Genomic DNA, 26,327 nt, shown 5'->3' on the forward strand with positions numbered 1-26,327 from the left:
CGCAGCGAAACGCGTCAGCAGGAGGCTATTTGGGTCGACAATTACATCAATTCTTACTGCCGTATCACACCCTGACCAACTACTAGACTTTGCCATCTGCAGAAAAAGCGAGACAAATCCTTTACAACTGGAAACACCATCAACCCTTTCTTCATAAAGAGGACACCGTGTTAAAATGAGGATCCCAAACCTGGCTGGTTTTGAGCAAAACATCAGAGACACTCTTAAGGGACTACACCTCTAGCGGTTTTCGGGTAAAGTGCATTGGTGTGACTGCGCTGTCAGTCTGTCTCCATCTGGTGCATGATCCAGGTTTACTAATAGGAACGGATGCTAATGTGATAGGCAGTTATAAGTATACGACCCATATTTGCTGTTTTTACTGTCTTAAATTGTCTTTGGATTTTTGTATCCAATTTTTAATGAGGCCTAATTCCATGTTTTATTAAATTGAAAATTCTCATCACCCAATCCTTCTTATTATAATTTATACTCAGTATTTCAATTAGCGCTGCTATTGTTCTTTTTCGTTTCTTCCTCTGTTTTCCTAATCTGAGCCGTTCTGGTGACACAGATTTTCAAAGCTCTGACCACATCAAGAGACTTTGATTCCGCCAAGGCGTCAGTAGCCACTGGCACCACAATAGGCTGGTTTACGTGAAACGATGAAACCACTTTTGGCAGAAATTGCTGACGAGTTCTCAACTCTGCTCTATCTGCATGGAAGATTAAATAGGGGCTTTTGTGAGACAAAGCCGCCAATTCAGACACCCGCCTTGCGGATGCCAAGGCCAACAGCATGACTAGTTTCCAAGTAAGGAATTTCAACTCAACCTTACGTAAAGGTTCAAACCAATGAGTTTGCAGGATCTGCAACACCACATTAAGATCCCATGGTGCCACTGGGGGCACAAAGGGAGGTTGGATGTGCAGCACTCCTTTCACGAAGGTCTGAACTTCTGGAAGGGAGGCCAATTCTTTCTGAAAGAAAATTGACAAGGCCGAAATTTGTACTTTAATGGAGCCTAACTTTAGGCCCGCATCCACACCTGCTTGCAAAAAATGGAGAAAACGCCCCAGCTGAAATTCTTCCGTAGGAGCCTTCTTGGATTCACACCAAGACACACATTTTCTCCAAATACGGTGATAATGCCTCGCCGTTACTTCTTTTCTAGCCTGAAGTAGTGTGGGAATGACTTCACTGGGAATACCCTTTCGTGCTAGGATTTGGCGTTCAACCGCCATGCCGTCAAACGCAGCCGCGGTAAGTCTTGATACACGCACGGTCCTTGCTGTAACAGGTCCTCTCATAGAGGAAGTGGAGGGAACATATAGACAGACGGAAACACCCACGGTGTCACTAGGGCGTCCACCGCTATTGCTTGAGGGTCCCTCGACCTGGAACAATATCTCTGAAGTTTCTTGTTGAGGCGAGACGCCATCATGTCTATTTGAGGAATTCCCCAACGACTTGTCCCTTCTGCAAAGACCTCTTGATGAAGACCTCACTCTCCTGGATGGAGATCGTGTCTGCTGAGGAAGTCTGCTTCCCAGTTGTCCACGCCTGGAATGAAGACTGCTGACAGAGCGCTTGCATGTCTTTCCGCCCAGCGAAGAATTATTGTGGCCTCCGCCATTGCCGCTCTGCTCTTTGTTCCCCCTGGCGGTTTATGTACGCCACTGCTGTTATGTTGTCTGACTGAATCAAGACGGGCAGACCGCGAAGAAGATGTTCCGCTTGTAGAAGGCCGTTGTAAATAGCCCCTAATTCCAGAATGTTTATGTGCAGACAAGCTTCCTGGCTTGACCATTTTCCCTGGAAATTTTCCCCCTGTGTGACTGCTCCCCAGCCTCGGAGGCTTGCATCCGTGGTCACCAGGATCCAATCCTGGATCCCGAACCTGCGTCCCTCAAGGAGGTGAGAACTGTGCAGTCACCACAGGAGATTCTGGTCCTGGAAGATAGGATTATTTTCCGGTGCATGTGCAGGTGAAACCCGGACCACTTGTCCAACAGGTCCCACTGAAACACCCTCGCATGGAACCTGCCAAACTGAATGGCCTCGTAGGCCGCCACCATCTTCCCCAGCAACCGAGTGCATTGATGAATCGACACTCTTGCCGGTTTCAGAATCTGCTTGACCATGTTCTGGATTTCCAGAGCCTTTTCCACTAGAAGAAAGACTCTCTGTAATTCTGTGTCCAGAATCATACCCAAGAATGACAGCCGTGTTGTCGGAACCAACTGTGATTTTGGCAAGTTTAGGAGCCAACCATGTTGTTGCAGAATTGTCAGGGAGAACGTAACGTTTTTCAGTAATTACTCCTTGGATCTCGCCTTTATCAGGAGATCATCCAAGTATGGGATAATTGCGATTCCTTGCTTGCGCCTGTTGTGGAGGATATATGGGGACGTGTAAGTAGGCATCCTTTATGTCGACCGACACCATAAACTCCCCCTCCTCTAGACTGGAGATCACTGCTCGGAGAGATTCCATCTTGAATTTACATTTTTTCAAATAGAAATTGAGGGATTTTAGGTTCAGAATCGGTCTGACCGAGCCATCCGGCTTCGGGACCACGAACAGGCTCGAATAAAAGCCTTCTCCCTGCTGTGACGGGGGTACCGTGACAATGACTTGATTTTGACACAGCTTTTGTATTGCAGCGCATACTACCTCCCTTTCCGGAAGAGAAGCAGGCAAGGCCGATTTGAAAAATCGGTGAGGGGGCACGTCTTGAAACTCCAATTTGTACCCTTGGGCTACTATTTCTAATACCCAAGGATCCAGGGCAGAGCGAACCCAGACCTGACTGAAGAGTTGGAGACGTGCCCCCACCGGTGTGGACTCCCGCAGAGGAACCCCAGCGGCATGCGGTGGATTTGGCAGAAGCCTGGGAGGACTTCTGCTCTTGGGAACCTGCCACAACCGGTGACCTTTTTCCCCTTCCTCTAACTTTAGTAGCAAGGAAGGAAGACCCTCATCCTTTTTTGTATTTATTGGGCCGAAAGTACTGTATCTGATAGTGGGGCGTTTTCTTTTGTTGTGCAGGGACATAAGGTAGAAATGATGACTTACCCGCGGTAGCCGTAGGTCAGCGAGGCCGTCACCAAACAAGACACCACCTTTATACGGCAGAGACTCCATAGCCTTCTTACATTCAGCATCAGCATTCCATTGATGAATCCACAATGCCCACCTAGCTGAGACTGCCATGGCATTGGCCCTTGATCTCAAAAGGCCAATATCCCTCACAGCTTCCTTTAGGTAGGCTGCAGCGTCTTTGATATAACCCAGTGTCAAAAGAATGCTATCCCTTATCCAGGGAATCTCTATCAGATGACAAGTTATCTGCCCACTTCTCAATAGCGCTACTCACCCATGCCGATGCAACGGCAGGTCTGAGCAGCGTTCCCGTAGTGACATAAATGGATTTCAATGTATTTTCCTGCTTACGATCCGCAGGATCCTTCAGGGCTGCCGTGTCCGGAGACGGAAGCGCCACCTTTTTGGACAGACGCGATAGAGCCTTGTCCACAGTGGGAGTTGACTCCCACTTTTCCCTGTCCCCAGAGGGGAACGGATATGCCACCGTAATTTTCTTTGGAATCTGTAACTTTTTGTCAGGATTTTCCCAAGCCTTTTCAAAAAGAGTGTTCAGTTCATGAGAGGGAGGAAACGTACCTCAGGTTTCTTTCCTTTATACATACAGACCCTTGTCTCAGGAACAGCAGGGTCTTCCGTGATATGTAATACGTCTTTTATGTACTGAATGCTCTTAACCAGTTTAGGATTCAACCTGGCATCACTATAGTCGACACTGGAGTCTGAGTCTGCGTCGGTATCTGTATCCACTCTATCTGGGTAAATGAACGCTTCTGTGACCCCGAGGGGGTCTGGACTTGTGACAATGCATCCTCCATGGATTTTCTCCATGCCTGGTTCTGACACTCAGATTTATCTAATCTCTTATTCAATCGAGCTACATTTGCATTCAAAACACTCAAAACATTTACCCAATCAGCAGTCGGCGATGCCGACAAGGTCACTCCCGCCGTATTTTCTGTCCCCACTCCAGCCTCCTCATGGTAAGAGCACTCAGCCTCAAACATGCCGACACACGCGTACCGATACCCACAACCACACTGGGGCTATAGGGGACAGACCCACAGCAAAGCCTGTTAGAGAAACACACGTTAAGATCCCAAGGTGCCACTGGTGGCACAGAAGGGGGCTGAATATGCAGCACTCCCTTTACAAACGTCTGAACTTCAGGAAGAGAAGCCAGTTCCTTTTGAAAGAAAATGGATAGGGCTGAAATCTGGACCTTAATGGACCCCAATTTTAAGCCCATAGTCACTCCCGACTGTAGGAAGTGAAGGAAACGGCCCAGCCGGAATTCCTCTGTAGGGGCATTCCTGGCCTCACACCAAGCAACATATTTTCGCCATATACGGTGATAATGTTTAGCCGTCACGTCCTTCCTAGCCTTTATTAGCGTAGGAATAACCTCATCCGGAATGCCTTTTTCTGCTAGGATCCGGCGTTCAACCGCCATGCCGTCAAACGCAGCCCGCGGTAAGTCTTGGAACAGACAGGGCCCCTGTTGCAACAGATCCTGTCTGAGAGGCAGAGGCCATGGGTCCTCTGTGATCATTTCTTGCAGTTCCGGATACCCAGTCCTTCTTGGCCAATCCGGAACAATGAGTATTGTTCTCACTCCTCTTTTTCTTACGATTCTCAGCACCTTGGGTATGAGAGGAAGAGGAGGAAACACATAAACCGACTGGAACACCCACGGTGTCACTAGTGCGTCCACAGCTATCGCCTGAGGGTCTCTTGACCTGGCGCAATACATTTGTAGCTTTTTGTTGAGGCGGGATGCCATCATGTCCACCTGTGGCAGTTTCCATCGACTTGTAATCTGTGTGAAGACTTCTTGATGAAGTCCCCACTCTCCCGGGTGGAGGTCGTGCCTGCTGAGGAAGTCTGCTTCCCAGTTGTCCACTCCCGGAATGAACACTGCTGACAGTGCTTTCACGTGATTCTCCGCCCAGCGAAGAATTCTGGTGGCTTCCGCCATCGCCACCCTGCTCCTTGTGGCGCCTTGGCGGTTTACATGAGCCACTGCGGTGATGTTGTCTGACTGAATCAGCACCGGATGGTTGCGAAGCAGAGGCTCCGCTTGATTTAGGGCGTTGTATATGGCCCTTAGTTGCAGGATATTGATGTGCAGACAAGTCTCCTGACTTGACCGCAGACCCTGGAAATTTCTTCCCTGTGTGACTGCCCCCCACCCTCGGAGGCTTGCATCCGTGGTCACCAGGACCCAGTCCTGAATGCCGAACCTGCGACCCTCGAGAAGGTGAGCACTCTGCAGCCACCACAGAAGAGACACCCTGGCCCTGGGGGATAGGGTGATCAGCCGATGCATCTGAAGATGCGATCCGGACCACTTGTCCAACAGATCCCACTGAAAGGTCCTCGCATGGAACATGCCGAAGGGAATGGCCTCGTATGACGCCACCATCTTTCCCAGGACTCGCGTGCAGTGATGCACCGACACCTGTTTTGGTTTTAAGAGGTCTCTGACCAGAGTCACGAGCTCCTGAGCCTTCTCCGTTGGGAGAAAAACCTTCTTCTGGTCTGTGTCCAGAATCATGCCCAGGAAGGGCAGACGCGTCGTAGGAATCAGCTGCGACTTTGGAATATTCAGAATCCAGCCATGCTGTTGCAACACTTCCCGAGAGTGTGCTACGCTGATCAGCAACTGCTCTCTGGACCTCGCCTTTATGAGGAGATCGTCCAAGTATGGGATAATTGTGACCCCTTGCTTTCGCAGAAGCAGCATAATTTCTGCCATTACCTTGGTAAATATTCTCGGTGCCGTGGACAGACCAAACGGCAACGTCTGGAATTGGTAATGACAGTCCTGTACCACAAATCTGAGGTACTCCTGATGAGGTGGATAAATGGGGACATGCAGGTAAGCATCCTTTATGTCCAGAGACACCATAAAATCCCCCTCTTCCAGGCTTGCAATGACCGCTCTGAGCGATTCCATCTTGAACTTGAACCTTTTCAGGTAACTGTTCAGGGATTTTAAATTCAATATGGGTCTGACCGAACCGTCCGGTTTCGGTACCACAAACATTGTTGAATAGTAACCCCTTCCCTGTTGAAGGAGGGGAACCTTTACCACCACCTGCTGGAGATATAATTTGTGAATTGCCGCTAACACTATTTCCCTCTCTATGGGGGAAGCTGGCAGGGCCGATTTGAGGTAACGGTGAGGGGGCATCACTTCGAATTCCAGCTTGTATCCCTGAGATATAATCTGTATAGCCCAGGGATCCACCCGTGAGCGAACCCACAGGTGGCTGAAATTTCGGAGACGCGCCCCCACCGATCCTGGCTCCACCTGTGGAGCCCCAGCGTCATACAGTGGATTTAGTGGAAGCCGGGGAGGACTTCTGTTCCTGGGAACTAGCTGTATTGTGTAGCTTCTTTCCTCTACCCCTGCCTCTGGCAAGAAAGGACGCACCTCGGACTCTCTTGCCTCTTTATGATCGAAAGGACTGCATTTGGTAATACGGTGCTTTCTTAGGTTGTGAGGGAATATATGGCAAAAAATTTGACTTCCCAGCCGTAGCTGTGGAAACTAGGTCCGAGAGACCGTCCCCAAACAATTCCTCACCCTTGTAAGGTAAAACCTCCATGTGCCTTTTTGAGTCGGCATCACCTGTCCATTGCCGAGTCCACAGGACCCTTCTGGCAGAAATCGACATTGCATTTATTCTAGAGCCCAGTAGGCTAATGTCTCTCTGGGCATCTCTCATATATAGGACAGCGTCTTTTAAATGCCCCAGGGTCAGTATTATAGTATCCTTGTCCAAGGTATCAAGTTCCTCAGATAAAGTGTCTGTCCATGCTGCTACAGCACTACACATCCAGGCCGACGCAATTGCCGGCCTTAGTAGGGTACCTGAATGTGTATAAATGGACTTCAGGATACCTTCCTGCTTTCTAACCGCAGGATCTTTTAGGGTGGCCGTATCCTGTGACGGCAGGGCTACCTTCTTAGGTAAGCGTGTCAAAGCTTTGTCTACCCTAGGGGAGGATTCCCAGCGTAACCTGTCCGTTGGCGGGAAAGGATACGCCATAAGCAACCGTTTGGAAATCTGCATTTTTCTATCTGGAGATTCCCAAGCTTTTTCACATAACTCATTTAACTCATGTGAAGGGGGAAAGGTCACCTCATGCCTTTTTTCCCCAAACATATAAACCCTCTTGTCAGGGACTGGGTTTTCCTCTGAGATGTGCAATACATCCTTCATTGCTATAATCATGTAGCGGATGGCTTTAGCCATTTTAGGCTGCAACTTTGCATTATCGCCATCGACACTGGAGTCAGAATCCGTGTCGATATCTGTGTCAACAATTTGGGATAGTGGGCGCTTCTGAGACCCTGACGGCCTCTGCGCTGTAGGAGCAGGCATGGGTTGAGACCCTGACTGTCCCAAGGCCTCAGCTTTATCCAACCTTTTATGCAAGGAATTAACATTATCATTTAAAACCTTCCACATATCCATCCAATCGGGCGTCGGCGGCGATCCCACATTCATTTGTACCTGCTCTGCTTCCACATAGCCTTCCTCGTCAAACATGCCGACACAAGCGTACCGACAAACCACACACACAGGGGATGCTCTATTTGAGGACAGAACCCCCACAAGGCCTTTTGGAGAGACAGAGAGAGAGTATGCCAGCACACACTCCAGCGCTATATGACCCAGGAATTACACAGTAACTTAGTGTTTACCCAGTAGCTGCTAAATATACTGATTTTGCGCTAAATGTATGTGCCCCCCTCTCTTTTTACCCTCTTTCTACCGTGAATCTGCAGGGGAGAGCCTGGGGAGCTTCCTCTCAGCGGAGCTGTGGAGAGAAAATGGCACTGGTGAGTGCTGAGGAAGAAGCCCCGCCCCCTCAGCGGCGGGCTTCTGTCCCGCGATTTTGTGTAAAATAATGGCGGGGGCTCATGCATATATACAGTGCCCAACTGTATATATGCCCACTTTGCCAAGAAGTCTCTAATTGCTGCCCAGGGCGCGCCCCCCCCCCCCCCCCCCCTGCGCCCTACAGTGACCGGAGTGTGTGGGTTTAATGTGGGAGCAATGGCGCACAGCTGCAGTGCTGTGCGCTACCTCATATGAAGACTGGAGTCTTCTGCCGCCGCTTTTGAAGTCTTCTTGCTTCTCACGCCGGCTTCTGGCTCTGCGAGGGGGACGGCGGCGCGGCTCTGGGATCGGACGACCAAGGGTGCGCTCCTGTGTACGATCCCTCTGGAGCTAATGGTGTCCAGTAGCCTAAGAAGCAAGACCTATCCACAGTGAGTAGGGCTGCTTCTCTCCCCTCAGTCCCACGTAGCAGAGAGTCTGTTGCCAGCAGATCTCTCTGAAAATGAAAAAAAATCCTAACTAAAATACTTTCTATTTAGCAAGCTCAGGAGAGCTCACTAAGGTGCACCCAGCTCGTCCGGGCACAGATTCAAACTGAGGTCTGGAGGAGGGACATAGAGGGAGGAGCCAGTGCACACCAGTATTCCTAATTCTTTCTTAAAGTGCCCTGTCTCCTGCGGAGCCCGTCTATTCCCCATGGTCCTTACGGAGTCCCCAGCATCCACTAGGACGTTAGAGAAATTTACAACTCAGAATTTATTATTTGCCTGGAGATATTTTTTTTTTTATAAACTGAAAAATGCTGCTTGCATAAGTATTCAAACCACTCCATGTGAAAGCTCCAATTTACAGAGAAGTAAGATATTTCCCTAATAAATGGCTTTCAATTAGCCTCTTTCTAGTCATACTCTGAATATGAAGGAATGCTCTAAAATGAAGACCAAAGAGCAGATAACAAAATAAAAACTAGTTATAGAAGATATGCACAAGAGAGTGAAGACACTGAAATGACATCCAGCTGCTTGGATATCCCAGTGAGCATGTTTAGATGAATTGTGAGGAAATGGAAGCTGCATTATAGCACCCTAGACAAGGCCGCCCCTCAGAGCTCTGTGTCATAGCAAGGAGATGTGTGAGGGAAGCAACAGAGAGGCAAACTCTGTGGGAAACTACAGAGAAGCCATTTCTGCCCTTCCTTGCTTAAATAAACCTGCCCCTAAGAGCCTACTGGTTCACGATAAAACATACTGTTTGGTACAATCTGAGCAAGTGTCATTAGTAATACAAACGGGAGGCAGTTACATGACCGGCGGTCAGGAGACCACTGGTCACAATACAGACGCTGGAATCCCGCCCCCTTACAGTCCTGACAGTCAGCATGCCGACTAACAGGCACTATTCCCTCTCGTTGGCATCCATGACTCCCATAGAGTGGGAATATAACCTGTGGTGAGCGCAGCTCGCCACCGAGCCCACAGCGTTGCGAGTGCAGCGAGCCCGCAAAGGGCTTCTTTCCACTCACCTCCCCCCACAGGCCATCTGCAAGCCGGGATTCCAGCGCCGGTCACGCATACCCAACCCATACGAACAAGTCTGTGACTTTTTAGGGAGCTAAATACTTTTGCAAGCCACTGTATATGGTACCACAGAGCATTAGTTAGCCACAGAGGACATCATGCAATATCAGAGCACACAGTGTATAGGTTCAGAGCCCCCAAATATGACACATACAAAGCATGGTACGCCTTAGTACAGTTTAATAGCTATATAGCAAAGCCAAACTATATTAAGGGTGGAATTCTGGTCATGTACTGAATGCAAGACAGAATCTTTGAATAACTAATCAGCGAATCACTGTGGACTGATTAACAAAGAGCTGCTGAATGTAGTGAATTGAAAAAAAAAAGAGGATTTGTTTAAACAGGAAGGAACAATTAGACTTTTTTTTTTTTTTTTTACAAGAAAGAAAAAATTATGGCAGACACCATGTGTTAATGGCTCACTTAGAAATGTGACACACAAAAATATAGACAAGAAAAAACAACACAGAAATCCTCCAGCACAAGGAGATCTTTGCATTTCTACCATCATGAACAATGTATATCTCATTTACTGGTCCAACATAGTATGCTGGGGGAATTCTATGTTTTTCATGTCTAGATTAGCCCCCCACTTGCAAGCCCTTGTAATGGACTAATAAATTGATTCAAGTAATTTGCCATTTTTGTGTATCACTGTTCTCAGAGGCATTCATAGGATCAGTAGTTGGAGGGCATGCTGGTCCTGGTAGGATCTTGGTGTGTCTCCAGGCGAGTTAGCTCTCAATTTAGAAATATATAAATGTAAGTGCTACTATCATGTAGCAAATACCACAAATGTATGACCCAAAGCGGGTACTATCAGAGACACTGAAGTGGCTGGTGGCTTAATCATATATTTGCAAACGGGTGGTCTTCTGGTTGCCGAATGTCGGGATCCCGGCGCTGAAATCCCGACACCCGGCATACCGACACATATTCTCCCTCGTGGGGTTCCACGACCCCCCTGGAGGAAGAATAAATAGCGTGGCGTGCGTAGCGCGCCACCGTGCCCCCAGCGTGGCGAGCGCAGCAAGCCCCCAAGGGGCTCAATTGCGCTTGCCACGCTGTCGGTATGCCGGCAGTCGGGCTCCCGGTGCCGGTATGCTGGTCGCCGGGAGCCCGGCCGCCGGCATACCATACTATACCCTTGCAAACACATGCAACTAAGGTCTCTGCATTTCTACTATCATATAGAATGTAAATCTAGTTTACTGGTCCATTATAGTGTGCTGGGGGAAATCTGTGCAGTTCTTTCTTGGCTCAATTAGAAATTACAGAACAAATAAGAGAACATTTTGGACAGTGAAACTACAGGTTGTAAATTACATTTCAAATACAATTTTAAAGGCCATATATAAGTAAATATTTGATTAGACTGTTTCTAACCAGTATGTAGCAAGGTGTCATGATACAAATATTTACTGGAAAGTTATCACCTTCCTTTTGTGCACATTTCTGAATTAATCATTAGTTCAACAGTAGGAGAGAGAAAGAAGCCATGGAAGGGTCATCACTTGTTCCCAACTCCAAAATGGGAACTTGAGTGAGAAATCATGTGTAGAAAATGTGAAGCATGACATTATGCTAAGCCAGAATAGCTAAGGCAGGCCTGGCCAACCTGTGGATCTCCAGCTGTTGTGAAACTGCACATCCCTGCATGCCCTGCCACAGTTTTACCACTACCTAATAGAAAAACTGAGGCAGAGCATGCTGGGATGTAGTTTCACAACAGCTGGAGAGCCACAAGTTGGCCAGACCTGATCGGAGGTGTATATGTGACTCTTCACATTTCCTTGTAGTCATTGTTTCAAAATAGGATTTTAATACCTACCGGTAAATCCTCCTAGTCCGTAGAGGATGCTGGGGACTCCAAAAGGACCATGGGGTATAGACGGGATCCGCAGGAGCTTGGGCACACTATAAAGACTTAAACTGGGTGTGAACTGGCTCCTCCCTCTATGCCCCTCCTCCAGACCTCAGTTATAGGAACTGTGCCCAGGAGAGACGGATATTTAGAGGAAAGGATTTTTGTTTAAACTAAGGGCGAGAAACATACCAGCCCACATCACAACATACCGTACAACTGGAGTAGTATAAAACCAGATAACCGTATGAATTAACAACAGCAACAAGCTGAATAAACTAATACACAACCCATGTGTAAACAAATACAACCAGTAATACTACAACTGCAAGTAACAGTCCGCACTGGGATGGGCGCCCAGCATCCTCTACGGACTAGGAGAAAAGGATTTACCGGTAGGTATTAAAATCATATTTTCTCTTACGTCCTAGAGGATGCTGGGGGGACTCCAAAAGGACCATGGGGTCTATACCAAAGCTCCAGACCGGGCGGGAGTGCGGACGACTCTGCAGCACTGATTGAGCAAACATGAGATCCTCATCAGCCAGGGTATCAAACTTGTAAAACTTAGCAAATGTGTTTGAACCCGACCACGTAGCTGCTCGGCAAAGCTGAAGTGCCAAGACCCCTCGGGCTGCCGCCCAAGAAGAGCCCACCTTCCTAGTAGAATGGGCCTTTACAGACTTCGGCAATGGTAGCCCAGCCGAAGAATGAGACTGCTGAATCGTATTACAAATCCAGCGAGCAATAGTTTGTTTAGAAGCAGGATTTCCAATCTTGTTGGAAGCATACAGGACAAACAAAGCTTCTGTTTTCCTGGTACGAGCCGTTCTGGCGACATAAATTTTCAAAGCTCTTACAACATCAAGAGACTTTGGAACCGCCACAGGCACCACAATAGGTTGGTTAATGTGGAACGAAGAAACCACCTTCGGCAGAAATTGTTGACGAGTCTTCAATTCCGTTCTATCCGAATGGAAAATCAAATACGGGCTCTTGTGAGACAAGGCCGCCAACTCTTACACTCGCCTGGCCGACGCCAGAGCCAAAAGCATGACCACTTTCCAAGTGAGGAACTTTAACTCAACCTTACGCAAAGGTTCAAACCAGTGAGACATAAGGAACTGCAAGATCACTTCAAGATCCCACGGCGCCACCGGTGGCACAAATGGGGGGTGGATATGCAACGCTCCCTTCACAAAAGTCTGAACCTCGGCAAGGACGGCCAATTCTTTCTGAAAGAAAATAGATAAAGCCGAGATCTGCACTTTTATGGAATCCAATTTCAGGCCTGCATCTACGCCAGCCTGCAAAAAATGGAGAAACCGACCCAAGTGAAACACCTCCGCCGGAGCTGCTTTGGTCTCACACCATGAAACATATTTCCTCCAAATATGGTGATAACGTTTTGCCGTAACCTCCTTCCTTGCTTTAAGGAGAGTGGGGATGACCTCCCCTGGAATACCCTTCCGAGCTAAGATTTGGCGCTCAACTTCCACGCCGTCAAACGCAGCCGCGGTAAGTCCGGAAACACACAAGGGCCCCTGCAACAACAGGTCCTCTTGTAGAGGAAGCGGCCAGGGATCTTCCACTAGCAATTCTTGAAGTTCCGGATACCAGGCCCTCCGTGGCCAATCTGGAACGAAGAGTCAGAATCAGAATCCGCTTTATTGGCCAGGTGTACTCACGTACACTAGGAATTCTTTGTGGTACAATGCATCGCCAAGCAGCAACATGAAGGGAGAATACATAGCATACGAAGGGGGAAGAACATAGCATACATTACACACATTACACGTATGAGTTGATACTGCACATTGCAACTGTACAATAGACTCAACATATTAGACATATTATACATGTAGGACTAAACACAAAGGCTGCTTGGCAGAGCAGCACCGAGGCAGCCATCCGCGGCGCCAACTAGAACTCAAACAATGCACATAATACAGAAGATTTAAGTATTACATCAAAAGATAAACCACACAGACAATAAAGACAGAAAGCATAATGCAGGGTTGGTGTAAGCATTTTGGGTAATAACCTCCAGGGGTTGTGTATTCCACCCTCACAAGGTACCAGGTGCGGCAGCCATCTTAGGCGCTCTGCGTAGGATTACCCAGGGTGGAATAGTCCACCCCTAGAAGAGAACACAAAACGGGGAGATTGCAGAGTCCTTAGGTTCAGAGTAGGGTTCCAGTAAAACCATCAGGTCCATGTATTTTTCATCCCATCCACAAGTTTACCAGATAAGGCAGCCATGTTGGGCGCACTACGAAGGTTACACAGTGGGAGATGAGCCATACAAGGGCCAAATGCATTCACGAGAAAACTGACACGAGTGTAGGAGTATGCTATACCCTGCATGGAAAGATCCAAATGAAGCACACCCTGCCCATGGAGGAACCATCCGAGGCAGCCATGTGAGGCGCACTGTGTAGGTTACTGCTGGCAGGGTGTGCAACCAATGGAGGTACACATTACAGGAATAGCACACAGTGGGGGGAAAGTACCCTGTAAGAAGAAAGAAAAGAAAGACACATTTGCAGGAAAACATTAATTTGTGAAAATGATAAATGTCCTGGTCTCATGAGAGCAGTGCGGGTGTGTGTGAGAGTGTGGGGAGCAGTACGGGTGGGTGTAAGAATGTGGAGTGCACACTAATGTCCAATGGAACTGACCCAGCAAAATCTGGTCCTGATGCGCTGTCGCCTGAACCCCTGTTCGTCGACCGATCCTCAGCACCTTCGGAATGAGAGGGAGCGGAGGGAACACATACACCAACGGAAACACCCACGGAGACACCAGGGAGTTCACTGCGCTGGCCTGGGGGTCCCTCGACCTGGAACAATACCTCGGAAGCTTCTTGTTGAGGCGAGACGCCATCATGTCTATCAGAGGAAGTCCCCAACGCTTTGTCACTTCTGCAAGCACCTCTTGATGAAGAGCCCAGATGGAGATCGTGTCTGCTAAGGAAGTCTGCTTCCCAGTTGCCTACTCCCGGGAGGAAGACTGCTGACAGAGCGCTCACGTGCTGTTCCACCCAGCGTAGGATTCTTGTGGCCTCCTGCATAGCCACCCTGCTCCTTGTTCCGCCTTGGCGGTTTACGTACGCCACTGCTGTTATGTTGTCCGACTGGATTAGGACAGGGAGACCCTGAAGAAGGTTCTTTGCTTGCAGCAGGCCGTTGTAAATGGCTCTCAACACGAGAACATTTATGTGGAGACAAGATTCCTGGCTTGACCATTTTACCTGGAAATTTCTTCCTTGCGTGACTGCACCCCAGCCTCGGAGACTTGCATCTGTTGTCAGGAGGACCCAGTCCTGGATTCCGAATCGGCGTCCCTCTAGAAGGTGAGAGCCTTGCAGCCACCACAGGAGAGAAATCCTGGCTCTGGAAGATAGAGTTTTTTTCCGGTGCATGTGCAGGTGAGACCCGGACCATTTTTTCAGCAGATCCCACTGAAACACCCGGGCATGAAACCTGCCAAACGGAATGGCTTCGTAAGCCGCAACCATCTTCCCTAGTACCCGAGTGCATTGATGAATCGACACACTTGTCGGCCTCAGGAGCTCCCTGACCACGGTCTGGATTTCCAGAGCTTTGACCTCCAGAAGAAACACTCTCTGTATCTCCGTGTCCAGGACCATGCCCAGGAAGGGCAGCCGAGTGGCCGGGATCAACTGAGACTTTGGCAAATTTAGTATCCAACCGTGATGTCGCAGAACCGACAGGGAGAGATCCACATTTCTTAACAACTGCTCCTTGCACCTCGCCTTTATCAGGAGATCGTCCAAATACGGGATCATTGTGACCCCTTGCTTGCGCAGGAGGACCATCATCTCTGCCATAACCTTGGTGAAAACCCTCGGGGCCGTGGAAAGCCCAAAAGGCAACGCCTGAAATTGGTAATGACAATTCTGTACCGTGAACCTCAGGAAGGCTTGATGAGGAGGGAATATCGGGATGTGTAAGTAAGCATCCTTTATGTCGACTGACGCCATAAAATCTCCTCCTTCGAGGCTGGAGATCACCGCTCGAAGAGACTCCATCTTGAACTTGAAAGTTTTCAAGTATGGATTGAGGGATTTTAGGTTCAGAATCGGTCTGACCGAACCGTCCGGCTTCGGCACCACAAAGAGGCTCGAATAGAACCCTTTCCCCCGATCTGACGGGGGAACCGGCACCACGACCCTCTGTTGACACAACTTTTGTATCGCATCTCTTACCACCTCTCTTTCGGGAAGAGAAGTTGGCAAGGCCGACACAAAAAAAACGGTTGGGGGGCATCTCCTGAAACTCCAGCCTGTACCCTTGGGACACTATGTCTAAGATCCAAGTATCCAGAGCCGAACGAACTCAGACCTGACTGAAGAATCGGAGATGGCCCGCCACCGGTAGGGACTCCCCCAGGGGAGCCCCAGCGTCATGCGGTGGACTTGGTAGAGGCAGGGGAGGACTTTTGATCCTGGGTGCCTGGTACTGCAGGCGACTTCCTTCCCCTACCTCTACCCTTTGAAGGGGGGAAGGACGAGCACTTACTGCTTTTGTATTTATTAGGCCGAAAGGACTGCATCTGCTGATGGGGTGCCTTCTTCTGTTGTGTGGGAATATAAGGAAGAAAAGATGACTTACCCGTCGTAGCAGTCGACACCAGGTCAGCCAGGCCGTCACCGAACAAGACACTACCTTTAAAAGGAAGAGCTTCCATATTCTTCTTGGAGTCGGCATCAGCATTCCATTGGTGAATACACAGCGCCCTATTGGCCGAAATCGCCATGGCATTGGCTCTTGATCCCAAGAGACCAACATCCCTCGCCGCATCCTTTAGGTAATCTGCAGCGTCCTTAATATAACCAAGAGTCAGAAGAATATTATCTTTATCAAGAGCATCCATATCAGAAGCCAAACTTTCAGCCCACTTTGCAATAGCACTACTCACCCATACCGACGCCACAGCAGGTCTGAGCAATGCACCAGTATTGACGAAAATGGACTTCAAAGTCGTCTCCAGCTTGCGATCCGCCGGATCTTTGAGGGCAGCAGTGTCCGGAGACGGAAGCGCCACCTTCTTGGACAATTGGGGATAGAGCCTTGTCCACATTTGGAGATGACTCCCATATTTCCCTATCGTCAGAGGGAAAAGGATATGCCATCAAAATTCGCTTGGGAATCTGCCACCTTTTTTCAGGCGACTCCCAAGCCTTTTCACAAAGCACATTCATTTCATGAGAGGGGGGGAATTTTACCTCAGGTCTTCTCCCCTTAAATAAACAAACTCTTGTGTCAGGAACGGCAGGTTCCTCAGATATACGTAAAACATCTTTAATAGGTATAATCATGTACTGAATACTCTTGACAACCCACGGATGCAAAGAAGCCTCATTTAAATCGACATCGGAGTCAGAGTCCGTGTCGGTACCTGTATCTGCCATCTGGTTATAAAGCACGCTTCTGTGACCCTGAGACTGTTTGTACCTGAGACAATGCGTCCTCCACCGACTGTCTCCATGTTTGTGTCTGAGAATCAGATTTATCCAGTCTCTTTGACAATAAAGCCACATTTGAATTCAGTGTACTCAGCATATTCATCCAATCAGCCGTCGGCTGTGCCGACAGAGACATACTTAAATCTTTTTCCGCAGCCCCCATAACTTCCTCCGGGGAGGAACACCCAGGCTCAGACATGTCGACACCTCGTGCCGACACACTCACACTCAGTCCACAAACCCGGGGACAGACCCACAGAGAAGCCCTTAGGGAAAACACAGAGAGAGTATGCCAGCTCACACCCCCAGCGCCCATACACTAACCAAAGCTAGTAATATGCTCAGCGCCGGCCATATAAATGGAAAAACACCAATTTGATGTGCCCCCCCCCCCTTTTTCTCCCCATGTACTTGCGGGAGCTTGGAGGTCCGGGCAGCATCTCTGCAGCGCTGTAGAGATAGCAGAAAATGGCGCTGGTGAGCAATGTGCGGCTAAGCCCCGCCCCTTCCCGGCGCGCTGTAGCCCGCTAAAATTTGAATTTGAAACTTGGCGGGGGTACTCTACACAGTGATCGGACACTGTATAGCCCTTTATTTGCCAGCAAAACCTCAGTAACTGCTGCCCAGGGCGCTCCCCCCTAGCGCCCTGCGAGTGCCGTTGGTGAAGTGTGTGGGAGCATGGAGCGCAGCGCTACCGCTGCGCTGTACCTCTGTTACTGAAGTCTTCTGCCGTCACTGAAGTCTTCGGTTCTTCTCATACTCACCCGGCTTCTTTCTTCTGGCTTCTGTGAGGGGGTTGACGGCGCAGCTCCGGGAACAAGCAGCTAGGCGAACCAAGTGACTGAACCCTCTGGAGCTAATGGTGTCCAGTAGCCTAAGAAGCAGAGCCCTTGAACTAAGAAGAGGTAGGTCTGACTTCTCTCCCCTCACTCCCACGATGCAGGGAGCCTGTAGCCAGCAGGTCTCCCTGAAAATAAAAAACCTAACAAAAAGTATTTTAGAGAAACTCTGTAGAGCTCCCCTAGTGTGTGTCCAGTTACTCCTGGGCACAAAGTCTAACTGAGGTCTGGAGGAGGGGCATAGAGGGAGGAGCCAGTTCACACCCAGTTTAAGTCTCTATAGTGTGCCCAAGCTCCTGCGGATCCAGTCTATACCCCATGGTCCTTTTGGAATCCCCAGCATCCTCTAGGACGTAAGAGAAATTTAGTTTGCGCACCTGTTTAAGTAGATGTAACTCTGGCAGTAGGGTGGGTGCCATAAGCTCTTCTGTGGTCTCTTCATACCACTGAGTGCCCTGCAGACAAAATAAACAAGTGGTCAAACAACAACACGTTACGACTGTACTCCACGTTACAGCCTATACACTCCTGCTCTCATTCACACAGACCCTCTTACCTACAATCTCCTGCAAAGTAATTCACCATTAATCCCATCTGTCCATTCACCCTATACAATCCAACCTCATCTCGCTTCCACTTTCATCATTGTCTTCATCCATGTATAGTCTCATTGTCCAAATAAACGGTTATTCTCCATAACTCCATTTCCCCTAACACACCTCGATAAATTTATATTACATTCCACCCAATCACAAAGATCTGTCCATGGGCAAGTAAATCGAGGTACACTATTAGGAAACTGCATAGGAAAGAGAAGCGCACTTCCATTTTTTTCACCATTTAAGCCTTCAAATAACCGCTTTGCATGTTCATGCATCCTGTGAAAAGGTGCCAGAACAAAGACAGGGCCTTGCAGCCTGTGGCAGCATTCCCTCCCCATCCTTCCTGCACCAAAATCCTGTCACCTTTGCTTTATAATTGAGCAGTACTGTGATCTATGCAATGCCTAAATGTTATAAATTGCGCCTCTCTGCACCAAATACTGAGTATGGGCTCACTCTATATGTGTTTGTACACAGAGCCCTCGGTTTACTTTTTAAATGAGTAATAAGTAATTATAAGGTCACATTAACCAATTGCAGTTTGCCATGTATTTATAATGCCCTTACTGCCTTGCCCTTTCTGTACACATTTTCTAGAAGAATTGTAGGAAAGTAGTAAAGTTTTAAAGTCTTAAGGGAGGAACCATGGAAAAGTGCCTGTATTGGGACACTGGGGAGGGAAGGGAGGGAATTCCACATAAAACACAACACAAAGACATACAGTGCAGATGGGGAAATTAGTAAGAAGGAAGGGAAATTAGGGCCCTGTACGTGCAAGCTCTTGGGTAGTCCATTAAAATCTATATAAGCAGGCTACAGCAGGACGAGCAAGGAGACAAACAATGGATGTGAGGTAACATAATGGGCGGCTGATGCAGAGATGAACGAAAGAAAGCTCCTATAATGTATCTTGTGGGAAACATATGACAGAACAAGAGGAACTGGGATAGGAAAAGGCGTTTTCATGTGAACAAAGCTGCGTGCTTGTGTTCTCACTCTGTAGAGTCGTACGCAATTTAAAACATTGGGGCAGATTCAGAGGTGGACACTATAGCATCCACCCGATCCTGTTCCCCTTTTATAGACTCTACCATCCATTACTGTTACCCTTGTGACCCTACTGTAGATGTGGCAATACCATTCTCATGGAGCTAAGAACACTGCACCACAATGAGGTAGTTACTCTGTCCTCCCGGTGCAGTAATGACTATTTCCAGGCTTGCAGTACAGGGAAGTTTAAAAGTAAACTGAAGGCATAGAGAGTCTGTGTACACAGCTTGTCGGGTGATGGCTGCCACAGCCGGCCCCATTATTAGCACTTCAAGCCATCATTTTGCTTTCAAACTTCTAAGCACTTTGCCAGCAGTGTTATTGTAAAATATTATGTCTAGGGGGATTTTTGCATCAAAATCAGACTCACCACAGAACTTTGCTTCTGTTATATGCAAATAGTTTAGGAAATACTCATTACAGCACACTTGGGAAGATGCCATCTGGGACGGGTATTTTATCAGCAGCTTACATTTGGTTTAGGTGTAGTTGTAGCTCCTCTTGTGGTAGGACAAATACCATAAAGAAGTACTTAGGCTAATGCCACACAAAACGTATTTCCTCACGTTATATCTACATATATACTGTATAATGAAAATACAAGTAACACACAATATATGTTATATTTCTTGTATTTTCATAATGAATTTATAAGGCAATTTTCCCAACTGAAATTCTCATTATTACCTTTAATAATTTCTCACTTAAACCCAATGGTTAAAAGTGTTGTCGTCGTACGTTATATACTTATTTAATTAAATATTTTTTAAATGCGAAGGATAAAAAATCCAATTCCATAGTATATTTATGAGGGTCAATGTGGTCCTAAGATAGCAGTATCACCCTATGTTTGGCTGCATTAACAGGACGCACAAGGATACTGGAAGTGATCCACCAGTCAGCTCTGCAGGTCAAACACTAACTGAACACTGATCTGGTTGTTTAAAGCAGGCAATAAGGGGTAAGATTATCCAATGGGTGGCTAAGTGTAAGGAACAGGGAGTCATGACTACATTACTGCCCTCCTTCTAGAGATCTGAACTACAAAACTTGACTATGTCATTTTACTTAGATCGTGCACTGATGAGGGGACATATTGACAATACACATCTATGGAAAAATAAAAGTTTCCATTTAGCTTACATATATACCTTGTATGTAGTTTCCAAGAGCACGTAGCAGGGCGTGCTTGAATCCACATCCACAGGGACCAGGAGCCTTGGCTCAGCAGCCAGCACATAGAGGTGGCGTAAAGCTTGTAAGTGATACCTATTGCACAAACATATATTTAAATAATTTGCAATAACAATTTATGCTGAGAAAGAAACAATGCATTTAACGCCTAAATACACCCAATCCCATTATGATACAGTGTGTTTACGGAGCTGAATCACACACTGTACAGGCTTACTTTATAATAGGTAATCGCCTTTGAGGTTCTAGAAGGAGCATTGCAGCATGTGGGTCTGTGTGTGTTATTATAGAGGTTGGACTGTGCAACAAGAATACTGTGCAAGGCTTGTGGCTTCTATGGGGACACATTCAATATTAACTGCACTGTTAAAGAGTCACTAGTTAAATGTTACAAGGGCTCAGACACTCTTCCTTCCTACACAACACTTTCCAGCTGTCACTACACAGTACCCGTACCAATAAGGAAAGATAAGATGAAGAGTGATCGGGCACACACACAGATCAGCAGCAACCCTCTGGTCAAGGTATCCCCAATACCAACGTGACAAACAGATATGAAAAATTTAGATCAGATTGGTGCACTAAACTTTTATGAAATGCAGACAATACTTCCCTCAATATTTTTCTTTTGTTGTAGCACTTTAAGGTGTCAGATGGTAGGTTACATACAGAGGGAGAGAACAAAAATTCCAATATGGTGTAATACGTCCCAGAAAATAAGATTTTACTTACCGATAAATCTATTTCTCGTAGTCCGTAGTGGATGCTGGGACTCCGTAAGGACCATGGGGAATAGCGGCTCCGCAGGAGACAGGGCACAAAATAAAAGCTTAAGGATCAGGTGGTGTGCACTGGCTCCTCCCCCTATGACCCTCCTCCAAGCCTCAGTTAGGATACTGTGCCCGGACGAGCGTACATAATAAGGAAGGATCTTGAATCCCGGGTAAGACTCATACCAGCCACACCAATCACACCGTACAACTCGTGATCTGAACCCAGTTAACAGTATGATAAATGCAAAGGAGCCTCTGAAAAGATGGCTCAAACAATAATAACCCGAATTTTTGTAACAATAACTATATACAAGTATTGCAGACAATCCGCACTAGGGATGGGCGCCCAGCATCCACTACGGACTACGAGAAATAGATTTATCGGTAAGTAAAATCTTATTTTCTCTGACGTCCTAGTGGATGCTGGGACTCCGTAAGGACCATGGGGATTATACCAAAGCTCCCAAACGGGCGGGAGAGTGCGGATGACTCTGCAGCACCGAATGAGAGAACTCCAGGTCCTCCTCAGCCAGGGTATCAAATTTGTAGAATTTAGCAAACGTGTTTGCCCCTGACCAAGTAGCTGCTCGGCAAAGTTGTAAAGCCGAGACCCCTCGGGCAGCCGCCCAAGATGAGCCCACTTTCCTTGTGGAATGGGCTTTTACTGATTTTGGCTGTGGCAATCCTGCCACGGAATGTGCAAGTTGAATTGTACTACAAATCCAACGAGCAATCGTCTGCTTTGAAGCAGGAGCACCCAGCTTGTTGGGTGCATACAGGATAAACAGCGAGTCAGTTTTCCTGACTCCAGCCGTCCTGGAAACATATATTTTCAGGGCCCTGACAACGTCTAGCAACTTGGAGTCCTCCAAGTCCCTAGTAGCCGCAGGCACCACAATAGGTTGGTTCATGTGAAATGCAGAAAACACCTTAGGTAGAAATTGAGGACGAGTCCTCAATTCCGCCCTGTCAGAATGAAAAATTAAGTAAGGGCTTTTATATGATAAAGCCGCCAATTCTGACACACGCCTGGCTGAAGCCAAGGCTAACAGCATCGACACCTTCCACGTGAGATATTTTAAGTCCACAGTGGAAAGTGGTTCAAACCAATGTGATTTTAGAAAACTCAATACAACATTGAGATCCCAAGGTGCCACTGGAGGCACAAAAGGAGGCTGTATGTGCAGCACCCCTTTCACAAATGTCTGAACTTCAGGTACTGAAGCCAGTTCTTTCTGGAAGAAAATCGACAAGGCCGAAATTTGAACCTTAATGGACCCTAATTTTAGGCCCATAGACAGTCCTGTTTGCAGGAAATGCAGGAAACGACCCAGTTGAAATTCCTCTGTAGGGGCCTTCTTGGCCTCACACCACGCAACATATTTACGCCAAATGCGGTGATAATGTTTTGCGGTTACTTCCTTCCTGGCTTTGACCAGAGTAGGGATGACTTCTTCTGGAATGCCCTTTTCCTTTAGGATCCGGCGTTCAACCGCCATGCCGTCAAACGCAGCCGCGGTAAGTCTTGGAACAGACAAGGCCCCTGCAGTAGCAGGTCCTTTCTTAGAGGTAGAGGCCACGGTTCGTCCGTGAGCATCTCTTGAAGTTCCGGGTACCAAGTCCTTCTTGGCCAATCCGGAACCACGAGTATAGTTCTTACTCCTCTCCTTCTTATGATTCTCAATACTTTTGGTATGAGAGGCAGAGGAGGGAACACATACACTGACTGGTACACCCACGGCGTTACCAGAGCGTCCACTGCTATTGCCTGAGGGTCCCTTGACCTGGCGCAATATCTGTCCAGTTTTTTGTTTAGACGTGACGCCATCATGTCCACCTTTGGTTTTTCCCAACGGTTTACAATCAGGTGGAAGACTTCCGGGTGAAGTCCCCACTCTCCCGGGTGAAGGTCGTGTCTGCTGAGGAAGTCTGCTTCCCAGTTGTCCACTCCCGGAATGAACACTGCTGACAGTGCTATCACATGATTTTCCGCCCAGCGAAGAATCCTTGCAGCTTCTGTCATTGCCCTCCTGCTTCTCGTGCCGCCCTGTCTGTTTACGTGGGCGACTGACGTGATGTTGTCCGATTGGATCAACACCGCCTGACCCTGAAGCAGAGGTTTTGCTTGACTTAAGGCATTGTAAATGGCCCTTAGTTCCAGAATGTTTATATGAAGAGATGTTTCCATGCTTGACCACAAGCCCTGGAAATTCCTTCCCTGTGTGACTGCTCCCCAGCCTCTCAGGCTGGCATCCGTGGTTACCAGGATCCAATCCTGAATGCCAAATCTGCGGCCCTCTAGAAGATGAGCCCTCTGCAGCCACCACAGGAGAGACACCCTTGTCCTTGTCGACAGGGTTATCCGCTGATGCATCTGAAGATGCGATCCGGACCATTTGTCCAGTAGATCCCACTGAAACGTTCTTGCATGGAATCTTCCGAATGGAATCGCTTCGTAAGAAGCCACCATTTTTCCCAGGACCCTCGTGCACTGATGTACTGAGACCTGTCCTGGTTTTAGGAGGTTCCAGACTAGCTCGGATAACTCCCTGGCCTTCTCCTCCGGGAGAAACACCTTCTTCTGGACTGTGTCCAGAATCATTCCTAGGAACAGGAGACGTGTCGTTGGAATCAGCTGCGATTTTGGAATATTTAGAATCCACCCGTGCTGACGTAACACTACCTGAGATAGTGCCACTCCGACTTCTAACTGTTCCCTGGTTCTTGCCCTTATCAGGAGATCGTCCAAGTAAGGGATAATTAAGATGCCTTTTCTTCGTAGAAGAATCATCATTTCGGCCATTACCTTGGTAAAGACCCGAGGTGCCGTGGACAATCCAAACGGCAGCGTCTGAAACTGATAATGACAGTTTTGTACTACAAACCTGAGGTACCCTTGGTGAGAAGGGTATATTGGGACGTGGAGATAAGCATCTTTGATGTCCAGAGACACCATATAGTCCCCTTCTTCCAGGTTCGCTATCACTGCTCTGAGTGACTCCATCTTGAATTTGAACCTTTTTATGTAAGTGTTCAAAGATTTCAGATTTAAGATTGGTCTCACCGAGCCGTCCGGCTTCGGTACCACAAACAGCGTGGAATAATACCCCTTTCCCTGTTGTAAGAGGGGTACCTTGATTATCACCTGCTGGGAATACAGCCTGTGAATGGCTTCCAAAACTGCCTCCCTGTCGGAGGGAGACTTTGGTAAAGCAGACTTCAGGAACCGATGAGGGGGAAACGCCTCGAATTCCAGTTTGTACCCCTGTGATACTACCTGTAGAATCCAGGGATCCACTTGCGAGTGAGCCCACTGCGCGTTGAAATTCTTGAGACGGGCCCCCACCATATCTGAGTCTGCTTGTAAAGCCCCAGCGTCATGCTGAAGACTTGGCAGAAGCAGAGGAGGGCTTCTGCTCCTGGGAAGCGGCTGCATGGTGCAGTCTTTTTCCCCTTCCTCTGCCCCGGGGCAGAAAAGAGTGGCCTTTTGCTCGCTTGTATTTATGGGAACGAAAGGACTGAGTTTGAAAAGACGGTGTCTTTTTCTGTTGATGTGAAGTGACCTGGGGTAAAAAGGTGGATTTTCCAGCCGTTGCCGTGGCCACCAGGTCCGATAGACCAGCCCCAAAAAACTCCTCCCCTTTATACGGCAATACTTCCATGTGCCGTTTGGAATCTGCATCCCCTGACCACTGTCGCGTCCATAACGCTCTTCTGGCAGAGATGGACATAGCACTGACTCTTGATGCCAGGGTGCAAATATCCCTCTGTGCATCACGCATATATAGCAATGCATCCTTTAAATGCTCTATAGTTAACAAAATACTGTCCCTATCCAGGGTATCAATATTCTCAGTCAGGGAATCCGACCATGTGACTCCAGCACTACACATCCAGGCTGAGGCGATTGCTGGTCGCAGTATAACACCAGTATGTGTGTATATACTCTTTAGGATATTTTCCAGTCTTCTATCAGTCGGTTCTTTGAGGGTGGCCGTATCAGGGGACGGTAACGCTACTTGTTTAGATAAACGTGTGAGCGCTTTATCTACCCTAGGGGGTGTTTCCCAGCGCGTCCTAACCTCTGGCGGGAAAGGATATAGTGCTAATAATTTATTAGAAATTAGCTGTTTTTTATCGGGGAAACGCCACGCTTTATCACACACCTCATTTATTTCATCTGACTCAGGAAAAAATAAGAATTTACTTACCGATAATTCTATTTCTCGGAGTCCGTAGTGGATGCTGGGGTTCCTGAAAGGACCATGGGGAATAGCGGCTCCGCAGGAGACAGGGCACAAAAGTAAAGCTTTCCGATCAGGTGGTGTGCACTGGCTCCTCCCCCTATGACCCTCCTCCAAGCCAGTTAGGTACTGTGCCCGGACGAGCGTACACAATAAGGGAGGAATTTTGAATCCCGGGTAAGACTCATACCAGCCACACCAATCACACCGTACAACTTGTGATCTAAACCCAGTTAACAGTATGATAACAGCGGAGCCTCTGAAAAGATGGCTCACAACAATAATAACCCGATTTTTGTAACTATGTACAAGTATTGCAGATAATCCGCACTTGGGATGGGCGCCCAGCATCCACTACGGACTCCGAGAAATAGAATTATCGGTAAGTAAATTCTTATTTTCTCTATCGTCCTAGTGGATGCTGGGGTTCCTGAAAGGACCATGGGGATTATACCAAAGCTCCCAAACGGGCGGGAGAGTGCGGATGACTCTGCAGCACCGAATGAGAGAACTCCAGGTCCTCCTTAGCCAGGGTATCAAATTTGTAGAATTTAGCAAACGTGTTTGCCCCTGACCAAGTAGCTGCTCGGCAAAGTTGTAAAGCCGAGACCCCTCGGGCAGCCGCCCAAGATGAGCCCACCTTCCTTGTGGAATGGGCATTTACATATTTTGGCTGTGGCAGGCCTGCCACAGAATGTGCAAGCTGAATTGTATTACACATCCAACTA

General features: G+C 48.0%; 1 protein-coding gene across 3 annotated transcripts in view; it reads right to left on the reverse strand.

Moving 5' to 3' along the window:
- The window catches only part of ANAPC1 (anaphase promoting complex subunit 1), a 365,074-nt gene that overhangs the window by 62,274 nt on the left and 276,473 nt on the right, over nt 1–26,327 (reverse strand). For all 3 annotated transcript variants that reach the window (XM_063918099.1, XM_063918098.1, XM_063918100.1), the window contains exons 40-41: nt 20,540–20,657; nt 18,114–18,191 (exon numbers count right to left, since the gene is read on the reverse strand). In XM_063918099.1, the coding sequence (XP_063774169.1) occupies nt 18,114–18,191; nt 20,540–20,657 (196 nt within the window). The remainder of the gene's footprint in view (nt 1–18,113; nt 18,192–20,539; nt 20,658–26,327) is intronic.

The sequence above is a fragment of the Pseudophryne corroboree genome, chromosome 4 (assembly GCF_028390025.1).
Source record: "Pseudophryne corroboree isolate aPseCor3 chromosome 4, aPseCor3.hap2, whole genome shotgun sequence".
Classification (NCBI taxonomy): domain Eukaryota; kingdom Metazoa; phylum Chordata; class Amphibia; order Anura; family Myobatrachidae; genus Pseudophryne; species Pseudophryne corroboree.